Raw genomic sequence first — 23,960 nt, forward strand, 5'->3', positions numbered from 1 at the left:
TGAGTAGCTGAAAAAAATATTCAAAAAGGTTATTAAAGTTGAAAATATTTCCTACACAATGACTTATGATTTTTAAAAAATATCAAAAATTAAGAAAATGGTGTAGTTCAGAAAAAAATGGTTTTTTATGTAAAAATTTCAAGTTTCAACAAATCAGAAAGAACGTAGCTCATTGTATAGTAAATTAAATTTAAATTTAAAGTCGATCGGTCAATTTCTCGTTGAGTTATGATGTCAGCAGTTTTGAGAAATGTCGTTAGAAAAACACATTTAAAGTTTCGACTATTAGTATCAACTATCGAATAAACAAAAAAATAAAAAAAAAAAATGATTTTTTGAAAATGTCACACTGGCTTATTGCCTTAAGGGGTTACAAGGGTTTCGTGAGTTTAAGAAATCGAGTTTTGGTTTTTTAGCTTATTAATTTCTACAACATCTCAATAATAGTATCCTAAACTTTAAAGTTGATCCGAATAATTGTTTCGGAGATGCAGTATTTGGAAGATGTGCTCTTCAAGTCAGGTATTGTTGTTACTCAACCCTTTAAACGCGTTTGTCTCGGAACCGTATTTTCAAAGTCGGTTGTCAAATTTTCTCGAAAACTACACAACAGATCTTGATGAAATTTTGCACAGGTATTCGAGATACAATTTACTCGTGCTTGAACGAAGGATTTTATTTTTTTTTTTCAACTTGAACTATTAAAAAAAATGTGAAGCAAATTTTACCGAAATTCGTATTTTTCTGGAAAATTCCAAATATTTTTTTTTTTGTCTTTCCTTCGTTCAAGCACGAGTTCATGGTCTTATTTTTATTTTTTTTTTCATTTTGGATGATCCTGTCAGGAGGAGTTTTAATTTTTTTTTGAAAATTTCTGAAATTATTCTTTAAATATGTATCTGGAAGACAGAAAAAAGTTTGAATGAAATAAATAATTTTTTACATAGAAAAAAAATATTGAAAATAAGCCAATTTTACGCGGCAAAATCCATGTAACCCCTTAAGTCACATTAGGTTTGGAGTGAAGGTTAGAACTACAAAAGATATTTATTTAGTTTTAATTGGAATACTTTTGGTTTTTTTTGAATTTTTTTATACCTGAATCTTTATACTGAAGTTCGTATATTAAAAAATGAATTATTTGACAAAAATTTCTTACAAACCACTTTGAAAGATGTTCCACAATCTACATATTTTAAGCGCTTGCTTATGACTTACTTGAATATGAAATTTGTTTTTTTTTGTTGCACCTCAAACGAATTTGCATAAAAATTTTTGAAATAAACGGTAAATAATTTTATATTTGTATAATTTTAACAATTCAAAAGAATAACGCGAGTATATATTAAAAGAAAAAATTAAATACGTGAAGTAAACTGGAAATATGAGCGCTTCTAGTACAATGTCTATTTCATTTGTGTGTAGTTCGATGATGTACTGTGTATTAATATGCAGCTTATGCAATCCTCACGATTCTATCTGTTCGATATAACGGGTTCACAATTAAAACCAGCTTTAGCAAATCATGAAATAAGAAAAAAGTATAATTTTGTGTATGCTAATTGGGGAAATGTATGCAGCAGGAGTGATATAAAATGCCAGCGGAAGTTGAGAAAGTTATCCACTAAGTTAACAACTTTTATCGTAGCAACACAGCTCCAACACAAAACAAACCAGTCACCATGAAAGCCGCCATCATCTTCGCTTGCCTTTTGGCCGTTGCCTTCGCTCGCCCTGAAATTGAGATCGTCAAACAAGATTCCGATGTTGGTGCTGAGTCCTACTCATACAATGTTGAAACCAGTGATGGCACACAAAAGCAAGAAGCTGGACAATTGCAGGACATTGGCAAAGAAAACGAGGCCATCAGTGTTACCGGCAGCTACTCCTGGGTGGATGAGAAGACTGGCGAGAAATTCACTGTCACCTATGTTGCTGATAAGGAAGGTTTCAAACCATCAGGTGCTCATTTGCCCGTTGCCCCAGTTGCCTAAATTGTTGACGTGACGAAATTAATGTTTATTCTAAAGTAGGGTTTTTTATTATGAAAATAAATTGAATGCAATTTTTGAAAATCAAAATATTTTTTTTATTGTACGTATTGATATTTGCTCGAGCAAGAGATTAGTTAGATATAAAAAATTGTTATAGTATATATCTACACTTTATAATCTGTTATGACAAAGCAGTTCAAATGTGAAATCATAACAATAAAACACTACAATTACTTCTCCGCAGGAACAGGAATATTTACCGAAAACCTTTTCCCAGCAGAAATAACATCAGCTATATCTCATTGCTTGCTAATGGTTCATAATTATTGAATTCTTAAGGAGAAAAAAGGTTATTTACTCTCTCATAAGTGGCTTCATCAGGTTTTGCAAAACCACCAATACAGGGTGTAGCGCAAAATTACCTTGTGTTTGGGTAGTGAGCGCACGGTCGAAGAGTTTATACTTCAAGAAAATATGGAATTTAGAAAATAAGGAATGAGTGTCTTCCTTTGAGATCTCCCTTTAAGAAGTTTGACAATACCGCGTAATAGGCCGACGATGGTGAAGCCCTAAAACTTTACATTTGGGCATCTCCAGTCGACGATTGACGGCTCCACGGCTCTTACTCACTTGGTTGCAGAATGCGCCAATGAATCATTTTGCTCTCATTTCATAGAGAACTGTTGGAGAATACCTTTTAAACATTTGCAACATAGGAATGCTGATAGAACAGAGCTAAGAAGTATATGTGTTTTTGGGAGGTGCATCATTTTCACCACTTTCTCTAATCAATAGCACGCCGAATATTGAATTTGTTCTGGACAGTTATAGCTGGTTTAGTAGCATAGCTTATGTTAACGAATTCAAATCACTCGTTGACCAAAATCGTTGGCTTATTACCTTCTATGATTTGATACACAAATACCTTCAGTATGGAAACAGATAGCAGATTGTATCATTTTTTGTGTGCAAGAAAGCTTGAGAGCCTTTGGTGAGATTAGGCTAATATGCTGTACATACTTTAATGATGCTAAATGGTTTCAGAATATATTTATCTAATTATACTCTCGCAAAAATGGAGGAAATCGGATTATAAAAACAAAAAAAAAAACAATAAATTAGTTCAATAAGGAAAAACACCAGAAACCTTCAAGTTCATGACAAAGTTGGTACAGAAGGGCTGCCCTCAAATTTGTATACAATGAGCGTGGCTTCGGCCACTTATGGGCCATATTTCAGTAACTACTCCACCAATTTCAACGAAATTCGGTTCGTAGTTTTTCTTTGACATTCGAATGCTATCGTTTGAAAGGTCTTAAAACCACGCCTACTTTCAATATACCACAATTTTGAAGTTTATCTGATTCGTCCACTTATATAGGCAAAGCGGCATTGAAGATATCAGAACAAAACGTACTATAGGTAAATTTTGAAGGGCTCCGATATCGAACATGAGGACCTCAAAGCTTGTGGTTAATTTTTATTGAAAATATCAATAAATCTCTCAGATATTCGAAAGAAATTCAAAGGAGATGTGTTCCTTATTATAGTGTGCCTCTGTGCTAACAATGAGCAAAATATCGGTTAATATGAGAGAAATTTTAGCAAAAAAAAAATATGAGAAATATCTAAGTGAACGTAAAACCTTTGATACAATGTAACTTGGTGGTAAAAAATAGTTGAAATCGGTCCAAGCATTGACCCAATTTCCATAAACTATAAATTATGATTTTCGCTATTCCAGAGAACTTTATGCCGAACATATGGATCGTTTTGCGTGTTGTCTTAATAAAATTAAATAAGTAAATTGCGAGAGTATATAATGTTCGGTTATACCTGAACTTAGCCCTTCCTTATTTGTTTTCTTTTGTTTATATAGTTAAAAAGAGTATTGAAAAGCGATAGCTGATGATGATATTCCTCCAAATTTATTGCCGTCATTTTTGGATCAAATGGAATGAAGTGACAGTCTTTGCGAATTGCAATACAACAGAAATTACTAAGATGAAACGAGTTTCCCCCTAGAATAATACACCTTTTGTTTTTGCTTAGTGACACTTGTATCAATTTAATTAACAACAAATCGAAAATTAATTTAAACACCACAAGTAAACACAAATTAAGCTGTTGCTGCTGCACATTCAAACAACTACATATATATTTGAAGAATTAGTATATAGTTACAGCTTTTATTATCCCTCGCTTGCTAAAAGAAATTCGGTAGAAAGTTGAGTATAAATAAAAGCGGCGAAGTTATAATTGCATTCAAAGAGTTCTCAGCTTTCGACAAGTTTACTAGCAATCCACATTACTTTCCAAAGTAATCAATAACAATGAAGTACGCCATTTTGTGTGTCGCAATTTTCGTATTGGTCTCAGCACGTCCTGATGTGGAAATCATCAAATCGGAATCTGATGTACAACCCGATCATTATAGTTTTGAGTGAGTAAACAACATGTGTCACTTTTTCAAGTCAAGCAATAAGTGCCTCTTCTTTGCCGATTCGATGCCTAACATAATATTTTTGAATTCAAAAATATAGTTTGGAGACAAGTGATGGCACCAGCCGCCACGAAGAGGGCATCGTTAAGGATGCTGGTACCGATCATGCTGCCATAAGTGTACAAGGCTCCTACAGCTATAAAGATGAAAAGGACGGTAAACAATATTCCGTTAGCTACATTGCAGACGAAAACGGTTTCCAACCGACCGGTGAACATCTCCCTCAATTGCCTGCAATCCAGCATTGAACCGATCTTTCTAACGAAACATGACAATTTGAATATATTATTACCTTTTCTCTTTCTATAGCCATAATCGCAGTTATAAATAAAGCAACACTTGACAGCATCAAAAATGCAATAAAAACATAGCGGTTTATTTGTTGCGAAAGTAGAAGTTATTCGAAGAATGACAATAAGAACACTATGTAACTTCCGCTGCGTATTGCCAACTGTTTTATCTGTGATTGTTTTTCATTCGACTCAAAATTGGCCGATCCGAGAAAACTTATCCTTTTTTGGAAAAGATTCAACAGTTAAAGTCCACAGTTACTGCTTTTCCTTGGTCTCTGATGTGTACCAAAGGAAACATGTTTCATCGGCGATTTCGAAACAAATCATACATTTCTTGGGAGCGATTGTCAAACACTAAATTGATCTCATTTTCCGGAGAGAACATATTTCCTGAAGTATACGCACAGATTTTTTGAAGGATGCGACTAACGTGGTTTTATAAGATTCATAACGTCACATCTAACTTCGTCGTAGCAGTATTTTTGGGGTAGCTGTTTCTGGGTATCTGGGTCTGGGTGTGCAGATTTTTCGCTTCTGAAGATCCACTGTTAGATTGTATGTTGTCATCCTAGAATTAGCGATTTTGTTGTATTAAAATAATTGAAACCCGTTATTTTGTTTAGCTTTTTTGTATATTTCATACTGTTGCGTTTGACTTTTTTTTATTAATACTTATATTTTTTTTCTAAAACTACATATAAAATACCCGTACAAAATATTAATATTAATTCGCAGATTTCTTCTTTAGTTAACTCTGTGGACAAATCCATGAACTGTTGAGTTATTCATGAATATCTCGGGGCAAAGTGCTTTTAGTGTATACCCACATTGGGCAAATGAGCGCCTTCCGGCTGGAAGCCATTCTCATCGGCAATATAGTTAACAGTATAGGTTTGACCATCATCAGCGACAAATGAATATGAGCCACGCACAACAATTGTCTCATCCTCAGCGCCGATATTTTTCAACTGACCTTCCTCATTGTGAGTCTTACCATCGCTGGTCTCCAAACTGGAAGAAAAACGAATAGGACAATAGAGTTAGTCAAGTGCTGGAGTTCACTGCGATCCAACACTTACGCGAACGAGTAGCCATCAGGCTTCACATCCGAATCCAAACGCAAAATTTGCGCCTGTGATGGATCATCGATGGGCACAGCCACGACGATGGCAATGAAAAATGCAGCGAATACAATAGCGATTTTCATTTTTATACCGATTTGTAGAGGATATTTCCAAAATATACTGTTATTGCGCACTAAACACCACGGAACGTACACACGCTTGTCTAAGTTGTTGACTTGTGATTGCTGACCAAGTACGCAACACCAATTTATAGCGTTTCGACGTCTAGGCCAAAACAATGATAGAATTATACTATAATAGACTATTATTTAGCTAAAAAAATCGAAATAGAAACAGCAACAAAACAACTAAACGTAAGCCGTGTAAAATGTGGTGTTTGCTGAGGGGAAAAAATAATAATAGTAATAATAACTAGTAAGTATAATTACTGCTGCCCGAAAACTATTTAAGCTGACAAGTTTAATATTTTTTCTATAATTAATACACTCATCAGCCGAGTTGCTGAGACAAACGCGCATTAAACAAAACAACCACACACACACACACTCACTAGCGAATTGTTGGAGAAAAAACGCAACGGATTCTGCGTTTATTGCTGATGGCGCATGCAACTCGGTTTTGGGTTTTTTCTTCTGTGAATTTAATAAATAAAAATAAATCGTTTAATTGCGTGTTCGGTACTTCGGCACATTTGCTATAAATATTTATTTGTTTTTGGAGTTTGATATTATTAAAATATACTGTACAGTAATACACTGTATTGAAGTCGTAGGTTTCAGAAATGTTCATGGCGCCGAAATGTAGGCAACACTAGTGGAGAAGTTTTAATTTGGTTTGAAGTGCTGCTTTTTAGAATAAAAGTAATAAAGTTTTAAATGTGTAATGTAAGATTAGAGTTTAAGGGGCACACCAAGTATAATGGTCTAAAAAAGGTGATTTTTGGGAATTTTTATTTAAGAAATACTTTATCAATTATTTCAAAATTTTAAGAATATATTTATATATGTTTCAAGAATATACAGTGAAATTTTTGAAGAAAAAAATTTAATATTTTTTAAGTTATGGTCGATCTCCAACGGCGCGAAAAAAGGTCCTTCACTGCTGCAGTTATTCCGGCCTTCTCCGTGGATGAAATCTAAAAAAATAAAATTCTCCTTAAACTAGATAATATTGCCTGTACAATGACCTACGATAAAAAAAATAATAAAAAATTGACAATTGACGTTTTCAAAAAAAATAGTCGAATTTTACCCAAAATTTTGATCGTTTTTGGCCTGCCAAAATTTGATTTTTTGATCAAAAATCGAATAGGTCATAGGTACGGAGAACTATATATAGAACATGTAAAAAAATTCGATGTGATCGGATCATTTGTTTTTGAGTAATCACTGCAGCAAATTCGGAAAATGCTGTTTCGTGTTTAAAGATAAAATAATCGTTTACACTGTTACCGAGCGGCTGCTCTTTAAATTGCTATAACTCAAAAACTATTTGAGATATCGATTTGAAATTTAAATATATTATTTTTAAAGGTGTAATCTACCGTAATATGAATTGATTGAAAATTGATTTTTTTGAAATTTCACACTAGGTGTGCCCCTTAATAAAACATAATGACTTAACCTCCTTGGTCGAAATTTTACGAGCTCAAAACCAAATATACAGTTGAACGTCACTAACTCGAAACACCCTAATCATAACAAAAAACTTCGAGTGAGACTGACTTTCGAGTTACGGAAGGTAATTTGTATGGAATTTTAATTCTATTGGCAATTTAAGAGTTCGAGTTATAGAAGTTCAACTGCATACCTAAGTAGAAAATGGTGAACCAAAAGTTATCTCGAAATATATAAATAATATCTGAATAGTGTAAGACTTTTCAACATTCTATCTTCGAAAAATATTGAAAAATAATGCAATCATTTCCGCGCCGCAGCCTTGATTACCTTAGTGCTGCAGGCACACATCTATAAACACATAAATGTGTAAACAAAAACCATATTTGTCATCATCAGTGCGAAGTGTTTGTTGTAGATAAAGTCGTCATATTAGTAACCGTAGTAAAATTAATTTTTTGTTCATTAACCTAAACACACGCTCAGATACAAGCATATATACGAGTGTAGTGCTGTGTCCATGTTTTGCATGCAGTTTGAGCAGCTATTGTAGTTAGGTTTTTGTCTAAAAATGGTTTATTAGCATTTTTAATAAATTAATCATTTTAATTTGGCATATCTCATTTTTAGATTCATTCGAAACTGTTTCTTTGTAAAAATAACATGGATTGTATATTGAAGAAATAATCTCCACTATATATACACATACCTACATAAAATTAATATTATTGTTTAATCAATTATTGATTTAATTATTGGAAAACCTAAAAGACCAAACTAAATATTTTTTAAAAAAAATTTTGTATATTTTTCATTTATGACACATTTTAGTACTATGTCAGCTCGGAGTAGCCTTTTACGGCATATCAGTACTTAAACAATATTTAAATTTATTTCAATTAATTCACGGTTCACAACCACGCCTACTTCCCATATAATTAAATTTTGATTTCCATCTGATTCCTTCACTTTATAACGTATACATTAGGAACCAGTGAAGATGGCGGAACGATCCCCATAACAGCTGGTTCTGCGACACAGGGATTGACTGGGATTTTCGGATTCGACCAACGGTTGTTATTTCGGCAACCCAGACCTGTTTTAAGGCGGAATAAAACTTTACACAAATATTGTATTTACGCTGTGACATCACTTTTGGAAAGATTGTCAAAATCGGACTATAACTTTTTAAGGCCTCGGGTATAGAACTTGAATAACTCAGATCTTAAGAGTAATTTCTCAACGAAAATATCGGTAAATGTCTCAGATATTTTAATTTAATTCAGAGGCAACCTTTTTCTTTTAATTGTGTGTATCTGTACCAAAAATGGTTAAAATCGGGTCTTAACTTCCCCTAGCTCCCATATACCTAATTATAGGTTTTTCAAAAATACGATGGGCTTAATAGCCTATAAATTAGCCAATATGTTAGTCTTTATACTGAATATATATCGGTTAATATGTGAGATATTTTAGAAAAATTAAGTGATCGTATAATCTTGGTGATGAAAATTAGTGAAATCTGTCCAGGAATATACTATATATAATGATTTTAGCTATTCTAGTGAATTTGTGGCGAAAATACGGAAAGATGTGTGTGTTATCTTAATATCGATAAATACATAAATTGCGAGAGTATATAAATATGTATGTCCCACATAATTTTGTGGCAGTCGATCATTTTTACTACCATTAAGGTCAGGACTACATTTATATAAATCAGACAAGCTCGTGACTTGAGTTTTCAAACGAAGATGATTTTTGTATTTTCACATATTCAAACGGGAGTTATTGAACAAATTTCAAGCTGGCAGTTCTGATAATATCAAAATAATTGCAGTATTTAATTTACGTTCATTTCTTCTTTATTATTTTAAAACTAACTAAAACTAGTTAACAAGTAACAAGAAGTAGCTTAATCACAGTCATTTAGGCAACGGGAATATGAGCACCTTGGGGTTGGAAACCATTTTTGTCGGCAATGTAGTCAACGCGGTATTGCTGACCATCATCACCGATGTAAGAGTAGAAGCCACGTACAACGATAGCCTCATCTTCACTGCCCAAATTTTGTACCTCACCCTGTTCCTGGGCGGCCTTTCCATCACTGGTCTCAACGCTTTAAAGACAAAGGAGAAGATGAGAAGATAAATATTTGCAAATGATACTGCAGAAGCAAGAAGGAGGGATCCACTGTCGATCACTTACTTATAGTTGTAGTTCAATGGTTCCACCTGCGAGTCATAACGCACCGTCTCGGCATCCCTTTGTGGTGCTGCCAAGGCAACAGCGAATAAAGCGAAAAACACAATAACGAATTTCATTTTACCTAAAGTTTGATGCTGAGCGTGCGTGATCGCTATAAACAACGTTGAGTTTGTGAATGAATAAAATGCGTCTGCAATGCGCTAGTTTTATAGCGTCTAAATGTAATCACAATCGAAATGTAAACATCACACATGTGTGTTGTAGTAGGCGTCGCAAGAGATATGTCATGCAAATTAGGGCGACAAGCTACTTAGTGGAAGACCAAACCACCAACAATGCTGCAACATCATTTTGTATTTGAGGAAAAAATGAATGCAAATTACATGCAAACTCTAGTGTTTAGCCGGTAAATACAATATTAGTGTCAAATGTGCGTAAGCGGCATGGGGGTAAACCACATGAGGACAAGGCAGCGTTTTTGGGTTATCAAGCAGTTAAATATTGCATTTATTTACCCAAGTATATATGTACATAAGTGTAAGTAAAGTTCAGTATTTCGGTTTATAAATCACTATTCGATTTTACTTTTTCGCACAACAACAACATATATAACTTATCGGACTATTTATAAATTATGAAAATTGAATTGAGTGCGGCACAGTTCATTTGCTGATTTCTAAAGGGTGATTTTTTAAGAGCTTGATAACTTTAAAAAAAAAAAAAACGCATAAAATTTGCAAAATCTCATCGGTTCTTTATTTGAAACGTTAGATTGGTTCATGACATTTACTTTTTGAAGATAATTTCATTTAAATGTTGACCGCGGCTGCGTCTTAGGTGGTCCATTCGGAAAGTCCAATTTTGGGCAACTTTTTCGAGCATTTCGGCCGGAATAGCCCGAATTTCTTCGGAAATGTTGTCTTCCAAAGCTGGAATAGTTGCTGGCTTATTTCTGTAGACTTTAGACTTGACGTAGCCCCACAAAAAATAGTCTAAAGGCGTTAAATCGCATGATCTTGGTGGCCAACTTACGGGTCCATTTCTTGAGATGAATTGTTCTCCGAAGTTTTCCCTCAAAATGGCCATAGAATCGCGAGCTGTGTGGCATGTAGCGCCATCTTGTTGAAACCACATGTCAACCAAGTTCAGTTCTTCCATTTTTGGCAACAAAAAGTTTGTTAGCATCGAACGATAGCGATCGCCATTCACCGTAACGTTGCGTCCAACAGCATCTTTGAAAAAATACGGTCCAATGATTCCACCAGCGTACAAACCACACCAAACAGTGCATTTTTCGGGATGCATGGGCAGTTCTTGAACGGCTTCTGGTTGCTCTTCACCCCAAATGCGGCAATTTTGCTTATTTACGTAGCCATTCAACCAGAAATGAGCCTCATCGCTGAACAAAATTTGTCGATAAAAAAGCGGATTTTCTGCCAACTTTTCTAGGGCCCATTCACTGAAAATTCGACGTTGTGGCAGATCGTTCGGCTTCAGTTCTTGCACGAGCTGTATTTTATACGGTTTTACACCAAGATCTTTGCGTAAAATCTTCCATGTGGTCGAATAACACAAACCCAATTGCTGCGAACGGCGACGAATCGACATTTCACGGTCTTCAGCCACACTCTCAGAAACAGACGCAATATTCTCTTCTGTACGCACTGTACGCATTCGTGTGGTTGGTTTAATGTCCAATAAAGTAAACTGAGTGCGAAACTTGGTCACAATCGCATTAATTGTTTGCTCACTTGGTCGATTATGTAGACCATAAATCGGACGTAAAGCGCGAAACACATTTCGAACCGAACACTGATTTTGGTAATAAAATTCAATGATTTGCAAGCGTTGCTCGTTAGTAAGTCTATTCACGATGAAATGTCAAAGCATACTGAGCATCTTTCTCTTTGACACCATGTCTGAAATCCCACGTGATCTGTCAAATACTAATGCATGAAAATCCTAACCTCAAAAAAATCACCCGTTACATGCGTGCTCATATACATCACTAAGAATAACATTGGAAGTTTAAATGAATCTAACTCTGTTATAGCACTTCTCAAGTGATCGAGAATTTGGTTTTAAATAATTTGAAAAATTAATTATAATGAAACAGTATTTCTGAAAGCGCTTTGTGGATTGATAATGGTAATTCACGATCCTGACACTTGTCGCGAGGATCAGTCTATTAACCTAACACAACATCGAATTTCTCAAAAAAAAAATATATTCATTTAAGTTGATCAACCTTTTAATTAAGCTTTATTTCTAAGATTTGTGATTTCATTTGTGTCAGCATTAAGTTGTACGAACAAATAAAAAATTACAATAAACATTTGCTATGGAGATTGCTTCTGCGGTTTAATAGTAAGAGCTCTTTAATTGATTTGGTTATCCAATTAGAGAACGGGAAATTAACGGAATTATATGTATTCAAGCTTCACCCAAACACGTCCATAGTAATATGATTACATAAAATATTGTAACAGAAATACTAGTCATGCCTGAATCCTTGCTTGAATAATGATTTAGTATCGAAAGCTTTCGTCAGTTTATTCCTGAGTTGTTGTTGATTTATAATTATATATATTTTTTTTCGCACATATTTCACTGCTACATTAATCTTCATACATATTGATAAGTCTGAATTATTATAAAGTTAACCCTATCTTAAAACTAATGAGTATGATTTTGATATGATAATGAGAACAGCGCTCTTAGATGCCTTAAGAGGCGTTAAAAAATTATTTATTTATTCGATATTTTACACTTTAAAAAATATGCTGTGAAATGGACAATGTCCTATCTTGAATAGTTTTTGTATGGCAGCGACCGCTAAAGATCGACCGCTCGCCGGTATAAACCTCTAAAGTTGAAACTGTAAACGCGTTTTTTTTTCGAAACGTCATTTTTGAAAATTGCTGATATCATAACTCAACGAGAAATTGAACAATCGACTTCAAATTGAAACTGAGTATTTTTGATATTTACTATACAATGACCTACTATCTGGGTTTGTTGAAAATTAAATTGTCAATTTGGCATTAAAAAACGACCTATTTGGTTACCTAAAAACCGACATATTTTTCAGAACAACGGCATTTTGTTAATTTTTGAGATTATTTTAAAAACCGTAAGTCATTGTATTGTATATTGTTGTCAACTTTATTAAGCGTTTTTGAATTTTTCTGCATCTGTCGACTCATTCGACCGGAATCTTGTTGAGGAACTTTTTTTCCACATACGAAGGCAGCACATAACTCCGTTATTTTTAAATATTAAAAAAAAAAAATCTTAAAATATAGCTGAAAATACAACTTATATTTAAAAACCGAAATAAAAACCAATCGAGTATTTTCTTAAAAAAAAAAATCACGAAAATCGCTTAATTTTTTGAGGGGGTTGCACTGGTATAGTACCTTAATAGATCGATTCGTGCTTCTAGTTCTTAAATAGGCTGGCACAAATAAGCGAAGCGTTGAAGAATATCAACTAGTGTTATCGACCAGATATAATTTCAAAAACAACTTAGCAAAAGTTGTAGAGGGTGAGCGAGCATATATTAAGTTGCTATACTACAGTGTGTAGTAGAATAAACCATTAGTATTCTCAATTAGACATTAAGAGGAGTAATTATAATTAACAAATCTTATTTTTATAAAGTTTTGGAGCACACACTTCCACTAGATATGCTTTGACAAGTTTGAACTTCCATTTGTGATGTCCGCTTTGATTGTTTACAAGTTTTTTCGTAATTTTTTTTAGAATGAATATATTCCAATCTTGGCCATTTCATACCGAGCGGGGACTACTTCTGGAAAAACACGTTGTCATGTTGTTTCGAACAAAAGCTAGGTGTTGCAATAAGGAGCAATGAGAACCATTGTCGAAGGTTAAGATTTTAAAATATAGATAATAGTTTCTTTGGCAAGATCTCACAATCCTTTCAAATATCTTTTAAAAGAACATATCCTTTAGAAGGTACTTATTTATTAAACTAATAATTCTCATATCTTGAATGGAATTTCACTGAAATACATTAATATGACATCCCTCTTCTCAGTAAACAATACTATGAAGCAAATACATTTTTGAAATCCATTTTTATTATTTTTTAATACTAACTAAAACTAGTTAACAAGTAACAAGAAGTAGCTTAATCACAGTCATTTAGGCAACGGGAATATGAGCACCTTGAGGTTGGAAACCATTTTTGTCGGCAATGTAGTCTACGCGATATTGCTGACCGTCATCACCGATGTAAGAATAGAAGCCACGTACAACGATGGCCTCATCTTCACTGCCCAAATTTTGTACCTCACCCTGTTCCTGGGCGGCCTTTCCATCACTGGTCTCAACGCTTTAAAGACAAAGGAGAAGATGAGAAGATAAATATTTGCAAATGATACTGCAGAAGCAAGAAGGAGGGATCCACTGTCGATCACTTACTTATAGTTGTAGTTCAATGGTTCCACCTGCGAGTCATAACGCACCGTCTCGGCATCCCTTTGTGGTGCTGCCAAGGCAACAGCGAATAAAGCGAAAAACACAATAACGAATTTCATTTTACCTAAAGTTTGATGCTGAGCGTGCGTGATCGCTATAAACAACGTTGAGTTTGTGAATGAATAAAATGCGTCTGCAATGCGCTAGTTTTATAGCGTCTAAATGTAATCGCAATCGAAATGTAAACAACACACATGTGTGTTGTAGTAGGCGTCGCAAGAGATATGTCATGCAAATTAGGGCGACAAGCTGCTTAGTGGAGGACCTATAGTACTGGTAATGCTGCACAAACTCTGTGTGATAAAATAAAATCTAAATTGATTTACATATACAAATGCTAGAAAATACATTTGTTAACATGAAATGTGATCATGTGACGAAGTAGTGCACGGTAAAGCTGTTTATTATTGTGCGCGGCAAAATGTAGCACTTGAGAAGCGAGTATGTAAATACTTTAAGGTATGTTGGTATAGTTCTGGCTTGGTTTGTTGTACACCACAGGGATTAGAAGTCCTTTCGGTTGTGATTAGATTCTTTAACTATCGCATTCTTAATAGTCTTGTTTGTTCGTACTACGGGACTGTAGTTTGAATACAAACCAAGTTCAATTTGATGCCAATATGGATAATGTTTCTCTAAGGAAACGAAAGTTGTTTAAGCTAAGGTCATATGTATTATTTTTTGAACGTTTTGAAGATTCTAATACAGTTTATAACTGAGAGTTGCACTCATAATTTTGCCTTTGCTTTTATGGATGTTTTTTTTTTTTTAATATTGTTCAAGTGCTTCCTGAACGATGTGCTTGAATTTAAGGAAACGATTGGCAATTGTTTCTAGAATCTAAGTATCTAAAATAATATCTCCCATTTCTTATTTAACATTGATTTCTCGCATAAGAATACATAAATATATAAATTTTATTTTTAATACCCAATTGATTGATAAAGACAGTTGGAAATCGCTTTCTTCTGTATTATATTACATTAACAAATTATTCATTGAATAAAAAATTTTCAATTTGTTTTCAATAGTTCCTAAACTTACCAAAAGCAATTCATATCATTAATTCTTATTTAATTTCAATGCAATTTAACCCATGCATATATATATATGGGTGAGTTTAAATTTATTTCGCATACACATGTTTCTAAATTTATCTATATTTAATTTATTATTCGCATATTAACTAACCACAACACAATCAACGAGTTGTAATATCATACATATTTAAATCAACATAAGAGTTTGTACACATATGTATATTTACATAACATTTGTAATTTGCGAATTTCATGCTCAACCTGCCCTCAGTTTGAACCTTTGAAGCGCCGGCATTAACAGTGCTATCAAACACATGTGTATGTGTTTATATGTCCCAGTGTGTGTGTATGTGTGTATGTGTTTTGTTGGAGTAGGTCGTTGGTTACGAAAACGTTATTGTTATTGAACAAAAAGAAATGAGCGCATAAGAAAACGGGTTCCCAACGGAATGAACGTCACCTTTAGTCGCGGCCAATTAATGCATTACAACATTCCGTACATATGAAGCTGCAACGGAACGCCCTAAAAGATGAGCACAGCCAGCCAAAGCAAAAACACCAAAATGTTGCGATTAAGATAAATAAATAAATAAATAACAAAAACAAAAAATCATATTAAACTTAATAAACTACTAAAAAGACAAAGCGATAAACAAAACTAACAACAACAACCGAAAAATTGTAGCAATGTCCGCTGAGATATTCAAGATCCACAAATAAAGTAAGAAAATAAAAACAACAACAGCATCAATTGGTATACCATACATAACAACAATGCTGAAGTGAAGAGTGCGTGTCTTTGGGCTATTATAAATACTCGGTCACATCATCAAATTGTCATCATTAGCTTTCCAGCAGTCAACAACGTTTTAGTAGCTCTACAAATCGCTCTAGATTTTTTACATTTTTACCAAAATGAAATTCATCATTGTTTTCGTTGCTCTCTTCGCCGTCGCCATGGCTAACTCCGATCAGGATGCACATATCGTGCGTTCGGACTCGAATGTAGAGCCACTGAGCTACCAATATGCGTAAGTATCTTCCTAACTCAGCGGAAAAGAAACCATAACATTGTGGATTTAAGCAAAGCAAACATTAATGAAACTTATTTGTTTTGCTTATTACAGCCAAGAGACCAGCAACGGTATCAAATCAGAGGAATCCGGCAGCGTTAAGAACTTGGGTACCGAACAGGAAGCTATCTCCGTTCAAGGCTCATACTCCTACATTGGTGATGATGGTCAAGTTTACCAAGTCAACTACATCGCTGATGAGAACGGTTTCCAACCCCAAGGTGCCCATATTCCAGTTGCTTAAATTTATGAGAAACTGAAACATTGTTGCCTAGTTGTAAATAGTTGAAAAAATTAAACAAAATATAATGAATTCAAAAAAATATATGTATTTTTTTTATATTAATCATAAAAACCTATGAGGTAGAGTTAGGAATAGTCTCAATACCAATATGAATAACTAGCTGCAATGCAAATGTAACCAAAGGTGTTCATTAACTCTATTGAAAGGAGTTGTATTTACCTATATAACAATTTAATACAAATAAGAAAGACAATCTCTCGAATTACTCCGAAATAATAGATTTAAAAACCAGCTGGAGCTTGTCAAACATTGAACTCATAAGAAACATTTGAAGAGTTCAAAACAGCTCTTCTTCTAGCTTCAATATAAATATTTTTGGAGAGTTGTTGGATTTTCAAAAAAAAAAAAAACAGGTTTAACTTGCGAGTGTCGGAAAACTGATATTAAAATATCCTAAAATATTCAAAACCCAGAACCGGTCGTGAAAGAAGCTGAATCTCGAATAATTTTGACCTCCCCAGTAACAGAGTCATAACACAATTATATGAAAGACACGTTGGAGCTCTGTAGCACTTTGCTATCAATATATTTCAACCTCAGACTTGCAAAAGCTTCACGTCGAAGGATATTGTATGTAAATTTATCCACTTCCTTCCTTCTTATATGCTAAGATCAAGTTTGTCTGAGTGCAAATCAGGATCACATATTGATTACGTAAATCCGCCAAGTGGCGCTGGGGAAGAAACACTTTTTAAAATCATACTTATCATTAAAGTGAGATCATATTTGAAGAAAACCAAATCAGTTTGTTTTTTCACAAGCTGATCTAATTTGAATGGTCCTCACTCAGCTTTATTATGGTCAGAGACTTCAGAGAATTCGTGAACGATATGTGTTAAAAAAATAACGGGAATATTAAAATTTCCAAATGTTCAAAAGGGAATATTTTGAAAACGATAGCTTTAATGTAGACGAATGAATAAATATTTTGTTCAAAAAACGAAAAGTTCGAGTTATTTTTGAACACAGTCTGCATTTATAATGTCACTAATATTGATTTTTGGTGGCGATACTTAGCTAGATGAAATATAAAGCTGGTTTTATATTAAAACAAATAATTTAATTATTTATTTATTTAATTTTATTAATATAACAAATAATCTGACTCATATATTCGGCATATATGTATATTGTATAAAGTTTGTAAGCCCTAATATATGGGAGCAAGGGGAAGTTATGACCCGATGTCACTCATTGCACGGAGATATATTATTAGAAGTAAAATATTCCCTCTGAATTTCTTCAAAATATCTGAGGGACTTACCTATATTTTTGGTAAAAAAAATTTCGTAGCTCTGAAGTCCATATGCTTGATATATGGGACCTTGAATAATTATGATCCGATTTCGGCGACGTATGGTACCGATTTGGACTATTTTCATAACATATCATTGGGAAGCCAGAATGATATCATGAATCGAATTTCCTCAAAATTAGTCGAATAGTTTGGATATATGGTATTTTACCCATAAGTGGGCGGAACCACGCCTACTTAAAATTTTGTATACCTATTTGAGTACAGCTCTTTTGTACCATCTTTACAATGAAATTTAAGGTTTCTAGCGTTTTTCCTTAGTGAATTAAAGCATTTTTACTAGTTTTCAACATAACCTTTGTGAAGGAGGTGGGCGTGGTTGAAATGCATGATTGAAATCCATTTTTGGACTCTATAAGATATTGATAAAGCTTTAGTAGCTTACGAGATATATATAAAAAATTTAGTGTGGGGAGGGTCCACGTCCACTTCTCCAAAAAAATTACATCCAAATATGCCCCTTTACAGTGCGATCATTCATACCAAATTTTACTTTCATAGCTCTATTTATGGCTTAGTTTTGGCTCTTTACATTTTTTCGGTTATCGCCATTTTGTGGGCGTGGCAGTGGTCTGATTTCACCCATCTTCGAAAGAAACCTTCCCATAATTATTACTCAAGTTACAGCTTGTACAGACGGACGGACAGACAGACATCCAGATTTGAACTCCACTCGTCACTCTGATCACTGTGGTACATATAACTCCATATCTAACTCGTTGTGAACAAAACTATTGTACTCTCTTAGCAACTTTCTTACGAGAGTATTAAAATTGATTTCCCTGAGTACTAATGAATCAAAATTCCTTATTGAAAGTTTTCTTTGTCAATGTAGCTTCCCCTCGCCCTCGCAACATTGTATAAACATCAACGGCAATAACTTAATGGGTTACCTCACTCTATATTTATACGAAAGGTACGAAAGCTGGTTGACTTTGAGACGTATTTACATTTTTTGCTATTCAAGTTCCACAAATAAAGCAAGTATTACAAAAACCAAACCAATTGGTATGCATAACAACAATGCTGAAGACAGTGCGTGTCTTTGGGCTATTATAAATACTCGGTCACATCATCAAATTGTCATCATTAGCTTTCCAGCAGTCAACAACGTTTTAGTAGCTCTTCAAATCGCTCTAGATTTTCTACATTTTTGCCAAAATGAAATTCATCATTGTTTTCGTTGCCCTCTTCGCCGTCGCCATGGCCAACTCCGATCAGGATGCACAAATCGTGCGTTCGGAGTCCAACGTAGAGCCACTGAGCTACCAATATGCGTAAGTATCTTCCTAACTCAGCGGAAAAGAAACCATAACATTGTGGATTTAAGCAAAGCAAACATTAATGAAACTTATTTGTTTTGCTTATTACAGCCAAGAGACCAGCAACGGTATCAAATCAGAGGAATCCGGCAGCGTTAAGAACTTGGGTACCGAACAGGAAGCTATCTCCGTTCAAGGCTCATACTCCTACATTGGTGATGATGGTCAAGTTTACCAAGTCAACTACATCGCTGATGAGAACGGTTTCCAACCCCAAGGTGCCCATATTCCAGTTGCTTAAATTTTGAGAAACTGAAACATTGTTGCCTAGTTGTAAATAGTCGAAAAAAATTAAAAAAAAAAAAAAACAAAATATAAAGAATTGTAACAAAAAATATGTTTTATAATATTCATAGAAACTTGCGAGGTAGTGCTAGTGGAGTTAGGACAATATTAATATGAAGAGCCAGCTGAAATATAAATGTGACCAAAAAGGTCTTGACAGGAGTTGGAGGATATAACAATATATTACAAATAAGAAATACCTAATAACTCTGAAAAACAATCTGAAGATTGTCGAACTTTGAACCCATAAGTAGCATTTCAACAAAACAACCCAGATATTACTCTAAAGACATTAACACCCTAATTGCGAGTATCGACTTGCAGTAGATAAACTACTACTAAGCGATCGTCGACTACAGGTGCTGTTTTAAGTTTCGCTCCATCGCTCAACCATCGGCTGTGAATGTCTTTCAATCGCTCACACACATTTTTCAGCCGTTAATTCAATTTAAATTTTCGAGTTTTGTCGATCAAGTTACACAATAGCAATTTGAATTATAATCGACTCAATCGACTGAAGCCGGAATAGGTGGGCAACTTTTTGCTCAATAAAATATGCCTAACTTGCGAACGTGGATTGAATTGCATATGAGAAGATGAAAAGAATATATCCTCTTGTAAAATCCAGAAATGCTCGAGAAATTTTCACCTCCACAATTACACGAATGACGCGCCAGAACAGCTGTAAAACTGAACTATAATGACCTTTTACTATTACTTGCTAGAAAATTTATCATTTGAAACCAGATCACAGGAATATAATTGTTTTCACCTGGTTTTGCTACCAAGATGTTTCAACCTCAGACTAGTCTTAGCCTAACATTGAAGGTGAAAGTGTCTACATACTTCCACTTCTTTCAGCCTTATATGCTAAGAGCAAGATGTGAACCTTCTGGCTGCTCAGAGCTTACGCGAGTTCCACAGTTTCACCTTAAGTACGCAGGATGATACGGGTTAAAAGCCGTTGGTTAAAAGTTTACACTGCGATTTGTTGAAAGAGAGCTGAGAGGGTCGTTTCTCGAAAAAACGAAAAATACCGAAACACTTCTTAAACCCCGTTGGATCATCCAATTTAGGTTATATTTGAATAAATAAAAACTCAAGCAGGTTTAAATTTTCCCTTTGGCATACTTTCAGTGGCGATATTTAGCGAGAAGACATATAAAGCTGGACCATGTTTTATGTTTGAGTTAATTCGCCCTTTAAAAAAACATTTTTTGGGGAAGTGGGCGTGGCCCCGGCCCCTACTAAGTTTTTTTACATATCTCGTAAACTACTTAAGCTATACCAACCAGACCAAACTTCCTTGAATCATTTCTTTAAGGTACTACCTTATACAGTCCAAAAATAGAGGAAATCGGATTGTAACCACGCCCACCTCCCATACAAAGGTTATGTTGAAAACTACTAAAAATGCTTTAATTCAGTAAGGGAAACCACCAGAAACCTTAAATTTCATTATAAAGATGGTACAGAAGAGCTCCACCCAAATTGGCATACAAATTTTTAAGTGGGTGTGGTTGCGCCCACTTATGGATAAAACTATATCTCCGAAACTACTCGACCAATCTCAATAAAACTCAGTTTGTAGAATTTTCCCTGCATCCCAATGATATGTTGTGAAAATAGGCCAAATCGGTTCACAACCACGCTTACTTCCTATATACCATAACTTTGAAGACGATCTGAATCGTTTACTTTACAATATATAAAGTAAGCACTAGTGAAGATATCGGTGCAGAACTTTGCATAAATACATTTATAGTGTGACAGCTCCTTTCTAAAAATTGCCGACCAATCGGACCATATGTTTGCAAGGCCGCATATATCGAACATGAGGACCTCGGTGCTTCTAACCTAACATTAGGGTTTACAACTTTCAATGGACTTTATACCATATATATAACGAATATGTGGGTCCAATTGTGTATTATATAATATAAAATAAAATTAAATAAATAAATTGCGAGAGTATAAAATGTTCGGTCACAACCGAACTTAGCCCTTCCTTACTTGTTTGCTGTGAAATTGTTTTTTTATCGACTCGCGTATGCTTCGGTTTTTTAGTGAAATAATAAATTTCAATTCAATCCAATTTTCAATACATCAATATTTTCAATTAATTCAACACCAAGTTCGATTACTTCAAGTCATTAACACAATTTATTTTGCTCATGCTCGCACTTCATTATTTGTTTTACAACTTGTTCACTTATGCTGTATGTGTGTATGTATGTATTTGTGTAGCTTAAACCTAGTTAACACAATGTATATTAAATCGCTGGATATGCCCGCTCGTTTTAAACTAAGTACTCGTACAGGGTGGTAGTTTTGCGGTAGAAAAAAAGGAACGCCGACGCATAATTTTCCGTTCAGCTTAGACATGTGGCAGATGAGCGCCCTCCGGTTGGAAACCATTCTCATCGGCGATGTAGTTTACAGTATAGGTCTGACCATCATCGCCGACATAGGAGAATGAACCGCGTACAACGATCGCCTCATGATCGGTGCCGACATCCTTCAATTTGCCCTCTTCCTCGTGTAATTTGCCATCGCTGGTCTCAACACTGGAAACGATGCAGGCGATTCAGTTGCAGTTATGCAGTTAGCAGCGCCGATATGTGGGTCATCATCAAGGATGTGGTGTGGTGTGAAGGAGAATATATGAAAGAAGGAGCAAAAAGAAGTAAAGTAAAGTAAGTAATTTGTGTTAATTGTGAAATTGCATAAGCGACTTGTTGACCTTGTGACCTGACGGGCACGCAAGTGAATGGCAGCCAATAAATGAGCAATTTAGCACGCTTTTATGTTGCGCATGCGAATGCTGTGTATTATGTGTGTCTGTATGTGTATGTGCGTGTGTGTGTAAAGTGACTGTTCATGTTCATTAACACTTACAGAAATTTATATCCCTCAGGCTCCACATCGGAATCATAGCGCAAAACCTGTGCTTCTTGTTGTGGTGCTGGTGCAGCCAAGACGGCGGCAATGCCAACAACAACAAATACAATAACAAACTTCATTTTTAATGAGTGAGATTACGTAAGACTTCTTGGTGTAAATGGGACACGGTTTCAAAGTTGCACACAAACACACGCGTTTATTACGGGTAACGGTTGATTTTTGTTTTTATTTTCACTTTTGTGTCGAAACGTTTTGTGATTTTTTTTTCCTTAAAGGTTATGCCAATAGTTTGGGTTATATTGGATGGTGGCTGATGGGTCTGGCCGCTCGTTTACTTGCGACTCGTCGAAGTACTGAACAATTAATGCTTGCCACAGCCTTTTATTACAGACATTTTATACTCGCGTCGCGTGTGCACGCTGTAAAGCCCGTCGTGCAATACACATAACTGTAAGTACTCCCATTCGTAATGGATGGCAACTCGATACGCTGACAGACAATACAGACATAAAGCGACAACAACAACAACAACAACACAAGTAACATCACTTACAGCTAATTGTAAAAATATAAGCATGTACTCACCTTTAAACACAACTTGGCATGTTGGTATGTGTGTGTGTGTGTGTGACAGCCAGAGCGCATGCCGTTACTTAAAGCATCGAAAAGCAGATGCAATCATGTGCTGCTTCAGCTGATCTTTGAGGTGTGTGTGAGTGTGTGAATTTTGCAATTTTCAGCAGCAACAGCAGCGTCTGCAAGTAGCACCAGGAATATTCACGCGAATTTATTGAATTGTAGAAAAAATGTCGAAAACTTGTTTTCCTGCTTCTTTAGCGAAAAAAAAAACAAAAAAAAAAAGTTGCTGTTGTAAGTTTACTAAAGCACGTTGTGACGGCACGACACTTGGTATTACACGCTCTAAGATCGAACTCAAAACTTTGGATGCGCATACACATGTGTAGGAAATAGTTAACATTTCTTTAGACCACCAGCTTTTGCTTTTCATTGAAGTTTCATATGCAAATATTGCACGTTGCCAAAATTTTACGAGGGTCACATTCTACATTTTCCGAATTGTTTAAATTTTCTGGTTTTTGTATTTTTCGTACAAATTCCAACTGAGGAGCAAAATTTTCGACCACTTCTTGCAGCCATTGAGACCGCATGTTTATTGCCTTCTTGTTCCACAGTAAATCTGTTCATTATAACATGGACAAACCAACTCCGAAAAAAGTATTATCTTTGAATTTGAAAACCATATGTCTAAAAAACCACCCTCTGACATTCTAAATTATATATTGAATATTTATCCGCAGATATATTGAACTTAAAACCTCTCTTTGTCCTGCTAAGGGATCATCTAAAGAATCAAGGGTTCAATTTAGCATATTTATATAAAAACCTTCTTTATTTTCATATTATCGTACTGAACTTGTGAAGCATATTTTTGTGCTTTCCTTTTTTTCATAAAACCACTAATACGGAAATATTTTAATCTATCTCTATCTA

General features: G+C 34.7%; 8 protein-coding genes across 8 annotated transcripts; 4 read left to right on the top strand and 4 right to left on the bottom strand.

Annotated features, from left to right (window-relative positions):
- Window positions 1-1,603: 1,603 nt before the first annotated feature.
- On the top strand, window positions 1,604-2,081 carry LOC105214350 (larval cuticle protein 65Ab1). The gene has a single exon (XM_011187726.3). The coding sequence runs from the start codon at window positions 1,683-1,685 to the stop codon at window positions 1,992-1,994; it is 312 nt and encodes a 103-aa protein (XP_011186028.2). The 5' UTR covers window positions 1,604-1,682; the 3' UTR covers window positions 1,995-2,081.
- Window positions 2,082-4,240: 2,159 nt separating this feature from the next.
- Window positions 4,241-4,863, top strand: LOC105214332 (larval cuticle protein 65Ab1). Its single transcript, XM_011187701.3, has 2 exons — window positions 4,241-4,437; window positions 4,538-4,863. Exons 1-2 carry the CDS (start codon window positions 4,328-4,330, stop codon window positions 4,743-4,745), a joined length of 318 nt encoding a protein of 105 aa, XP_011186003.2. The 5' UTR covers window positions 4,241-4,327; the 3' UTR covers window positions 4,746-4,863.
- Window positions 4,864-5,586: 723 nt separating this feature from the next.
- On the bottom strand, window positions 5,587-6,105 carry LOC105214328 (larval cuticle protein 65Ag1). Its single transcript, XM_011187692.3, has 2 exons — window positions 5,870-6,105; window positions 5,587-5,801 (listed from the first exon to the last, which is right to left on the bottom strand). Exons 1-2 carry the CDS (start codon window positions 5,995-5,997, stop codon window positions 5,603-5,605), a joined length of 327 nt encoding a protein of 108 aa, XP_011185994.1. The 5' UTR covers window positions 5,998-6,105; the 3' UTR covers window positions 5,587-5,602.
- A 3,228-nt stretch (window positions 6,106-9,333) lies between these two features.
- LOC105214321 (larval cuticle protein 65Ag1-like) lies at window positions 9,334-9,873 on the bottom strand. Its single transcript, XM_011187683.3, has 2 exons — window positions 9,700-9,873; window positions 9,334-9,610 (listed from the first exon to the last, which is right to left on the bottom strand). The coding sequence occupies exons 1-2, from the start codon at window positions 9,813-9,815 to the stop codon at window positions 9,421-9,423; spliced, it is 306 nt and encodes a 101-aa protein (XP_011185985.1). The 5' UTR covers window positions 9,816-9,873; the 3' UTR covers window positions 9,334-9,420.
- Window positions 9,874-13,783: 3,910 nt separating this feature from the next.
- On the bottom strand, window positions 13,784-14,322 carry LOC105214314 (larval cuticle protein 65Ag1). The gene is made up of 2 exons (XM_011187670.3): window positions 14,149-14,322; window positions 13,784-14,059 (listed from the first exon to the last, which is right to left on the bottom strand). The coding sequence occupies exons 1-2, from the start codon at window positions 14,262-14,264 to the stop codon at window positions 13,870-13,872; spliced, it is 306 nt and encodes a 101-aa protein (XP_011185972.1). The 5' UTR covers window positions 14,265-14,322; the 3' UTR covers window positions 13,784-13,869.
- Window positions 14,323-16,064: 1,742 nt separating this feature from the next.
- Window positions 16,065-16,643, top strand: LOC128921469 (larval cuticle protein 65Ag1-like). The gene is made up of 2 exons (XM_054229224.1): window positions 16,065-16,276; window positions 16,373-16,643. Exons 1-2 carry the CDS (start codon window positions 16,161-16,163, stop codon window positions 16,560-16,562), a joined length of 306 nt encoding a protein of 101 aa, XP_054085199.1. The 5' UTR covers window positions 16,065-16,160; the 3' UTR covers window positions 16,563-16,643.
- A 2,362-nt stretch (window positions 16,644-19,005) lies between these two features.
- On the top strand, window positions 19,006-19,556 carry LOC105214307 (larval cuticle protein 65Ag1). Its single transcript, XM_011187658.3, has 2 exons — window positions 19,006-19,214; window positions 19,311-19,556. Exons 1-2 carry the CDS (start codon window positions 19,099-19,101, stop codon window positions 19,498-19,500), a joined length of 306 nt encoding a protein of 101 aa, XP_011185960.2. The 5' UTR covers window positions 19,006-19,098; the 3' UTR covers window positions 19,501-19,556.
- A 2,123-nt stretch (window positions 19,557-21,679) lies between these two features.
- On the bottom strand, window positions 21,680-22,827 carry LOC105214298 (larval cuticle protein 65Ag1). Its single transcript, XM_011187644.2, has 2 exons — window positions 22,443-22,827; window positions 21,680-22,111 (listed from the first exon to the last, which is right to left on the bottom strand). Exons 1-2 carry the CDS (start codon window positions 22,565-22,567, stop codon window positions 21,922-21,924), a joined length of 315 nt encoding a protein of 104 aa, XP_011185946.1. The 5' UTR covers window positions 22,568-22,827; the 3' UTR covers window positions 21,680-21,921.
- Window positions 22,828-23,960: the final 1,133 nt, after the last annotated feature.

Source organism: Zeugodacus cucurbitae, chromosome 4 (genome assembly GCF_028554725.1).
Source record: "Zeugodacus cucurbitae isolate PBARC_wt_2022May chromosome 4, idZeuCucr1.2, whole genome shotgun sequence".
NCBI lineage: Eukaryota > Metazoa > Arthropoda > Insecta > Diptera > Tephritidae > Zeugodacus > Zeugodacus cucurbitae.

Coding starts and splice junctions, on each gene's coding strand:
- LOC105214298 (XM_011187644.2), bottom strand. CDS start 22,567: ATGAAGTTTGTTATTGTATTTGTTGTTGTTGGCATTGCCGCCGTCTTG. Junction 22,112..22,442: donor CCTGAGGGATATAAATTTCT/GTAAGTGTTAAT, acceptor CATCGTTTCCAG/TGTTGAGACCAGCGATGGCA.
- LOC105214314 (XM_011187670.3), bottom strand. CDS start 14,264: ATGAAATTCGTTATTGTGTTTTTCGCTTTATTCGCTGTTGCCTTGGCA. Junction 14,060..14,148: donor CCATTGAACTACAACTATAA/GTAAGTGATCGA, acceptor TTGTCTTTAAAG/CGTTGAGACCAGTGATGGAA.
- LOC105214328 (XM_011187692.3), bottom strand. CDS start 5,997: ATGAAAATCGCTATTGTATTCGCTGCATTTTTCATTGCCATCGTCGTG. Junction 5,802..5,869: donor CCTGATGGCTACTCGTTCGC/GTAAGTGTTGGA, acceptor TTTTTCTTCCAG/TTTGGAGACCAGCGATGGTA.
- LOC105214332 (XM_011187701.3), top strand. CDS start 4,328: ATGAAGTACGCCATTTTGTGTGTCGCAATTTTCGTATTGGTCTCAGCA. Junction 4,438..4,537: donor CCCGATCATTATAGTTTTGA/GTGAGTAAACAA, acceptor TCAAAAATATAG/TTTGGAGACAAGTGATGGCA.
- LOC105214321 (XM_011187683.3), bottom strand. CDS start 9,815: ATGAAATTCGTTATTGTGTTTTTCGCTTTATTCGCTGTTGCCTTGGCA. Junction 9,611..9,699: donor CCATTGAACTACAACTATAA/GTAAGTGATCGA, acceptor TTGTCTTTAAAG/CGTTGAGACCAGTGATGGAA.
- LOC105214307 (XM_011187658.3), top strand. CDS start 19,099: ATGAAATTCATCATTGTTTTCGTTGCCCTCTTCGCCGTCGCCATGGCC. Junction 19,215..19,310: donor CCACTGAGCTACCAATATGC/GTAAGTATCTTC, acceptor TGCTTATTACAG/CCAAGAGACCAGCAACGGTA.
- LOC128921469 (XM_054229224.1), top strand. CDS start 16,161: ATGAAATTCATCATTGTTTTCGTTGCTCTCTTCGCCGTCGCCATGGCT. Junction 16,277..16,372: donor CCACTGAGCTACCAATATGC/GTAAGTATCTTC, acceptor TGCTTATTACAG/CCAAGAGACCAGCAACGGTA.
- LOC105214350 (XM_011187726.3), top strand. CDS start 1,683: ATGAAAGCCGCCATCATCTTCGCTTGCCTTTTGGCCGTTGCCTTCGCT.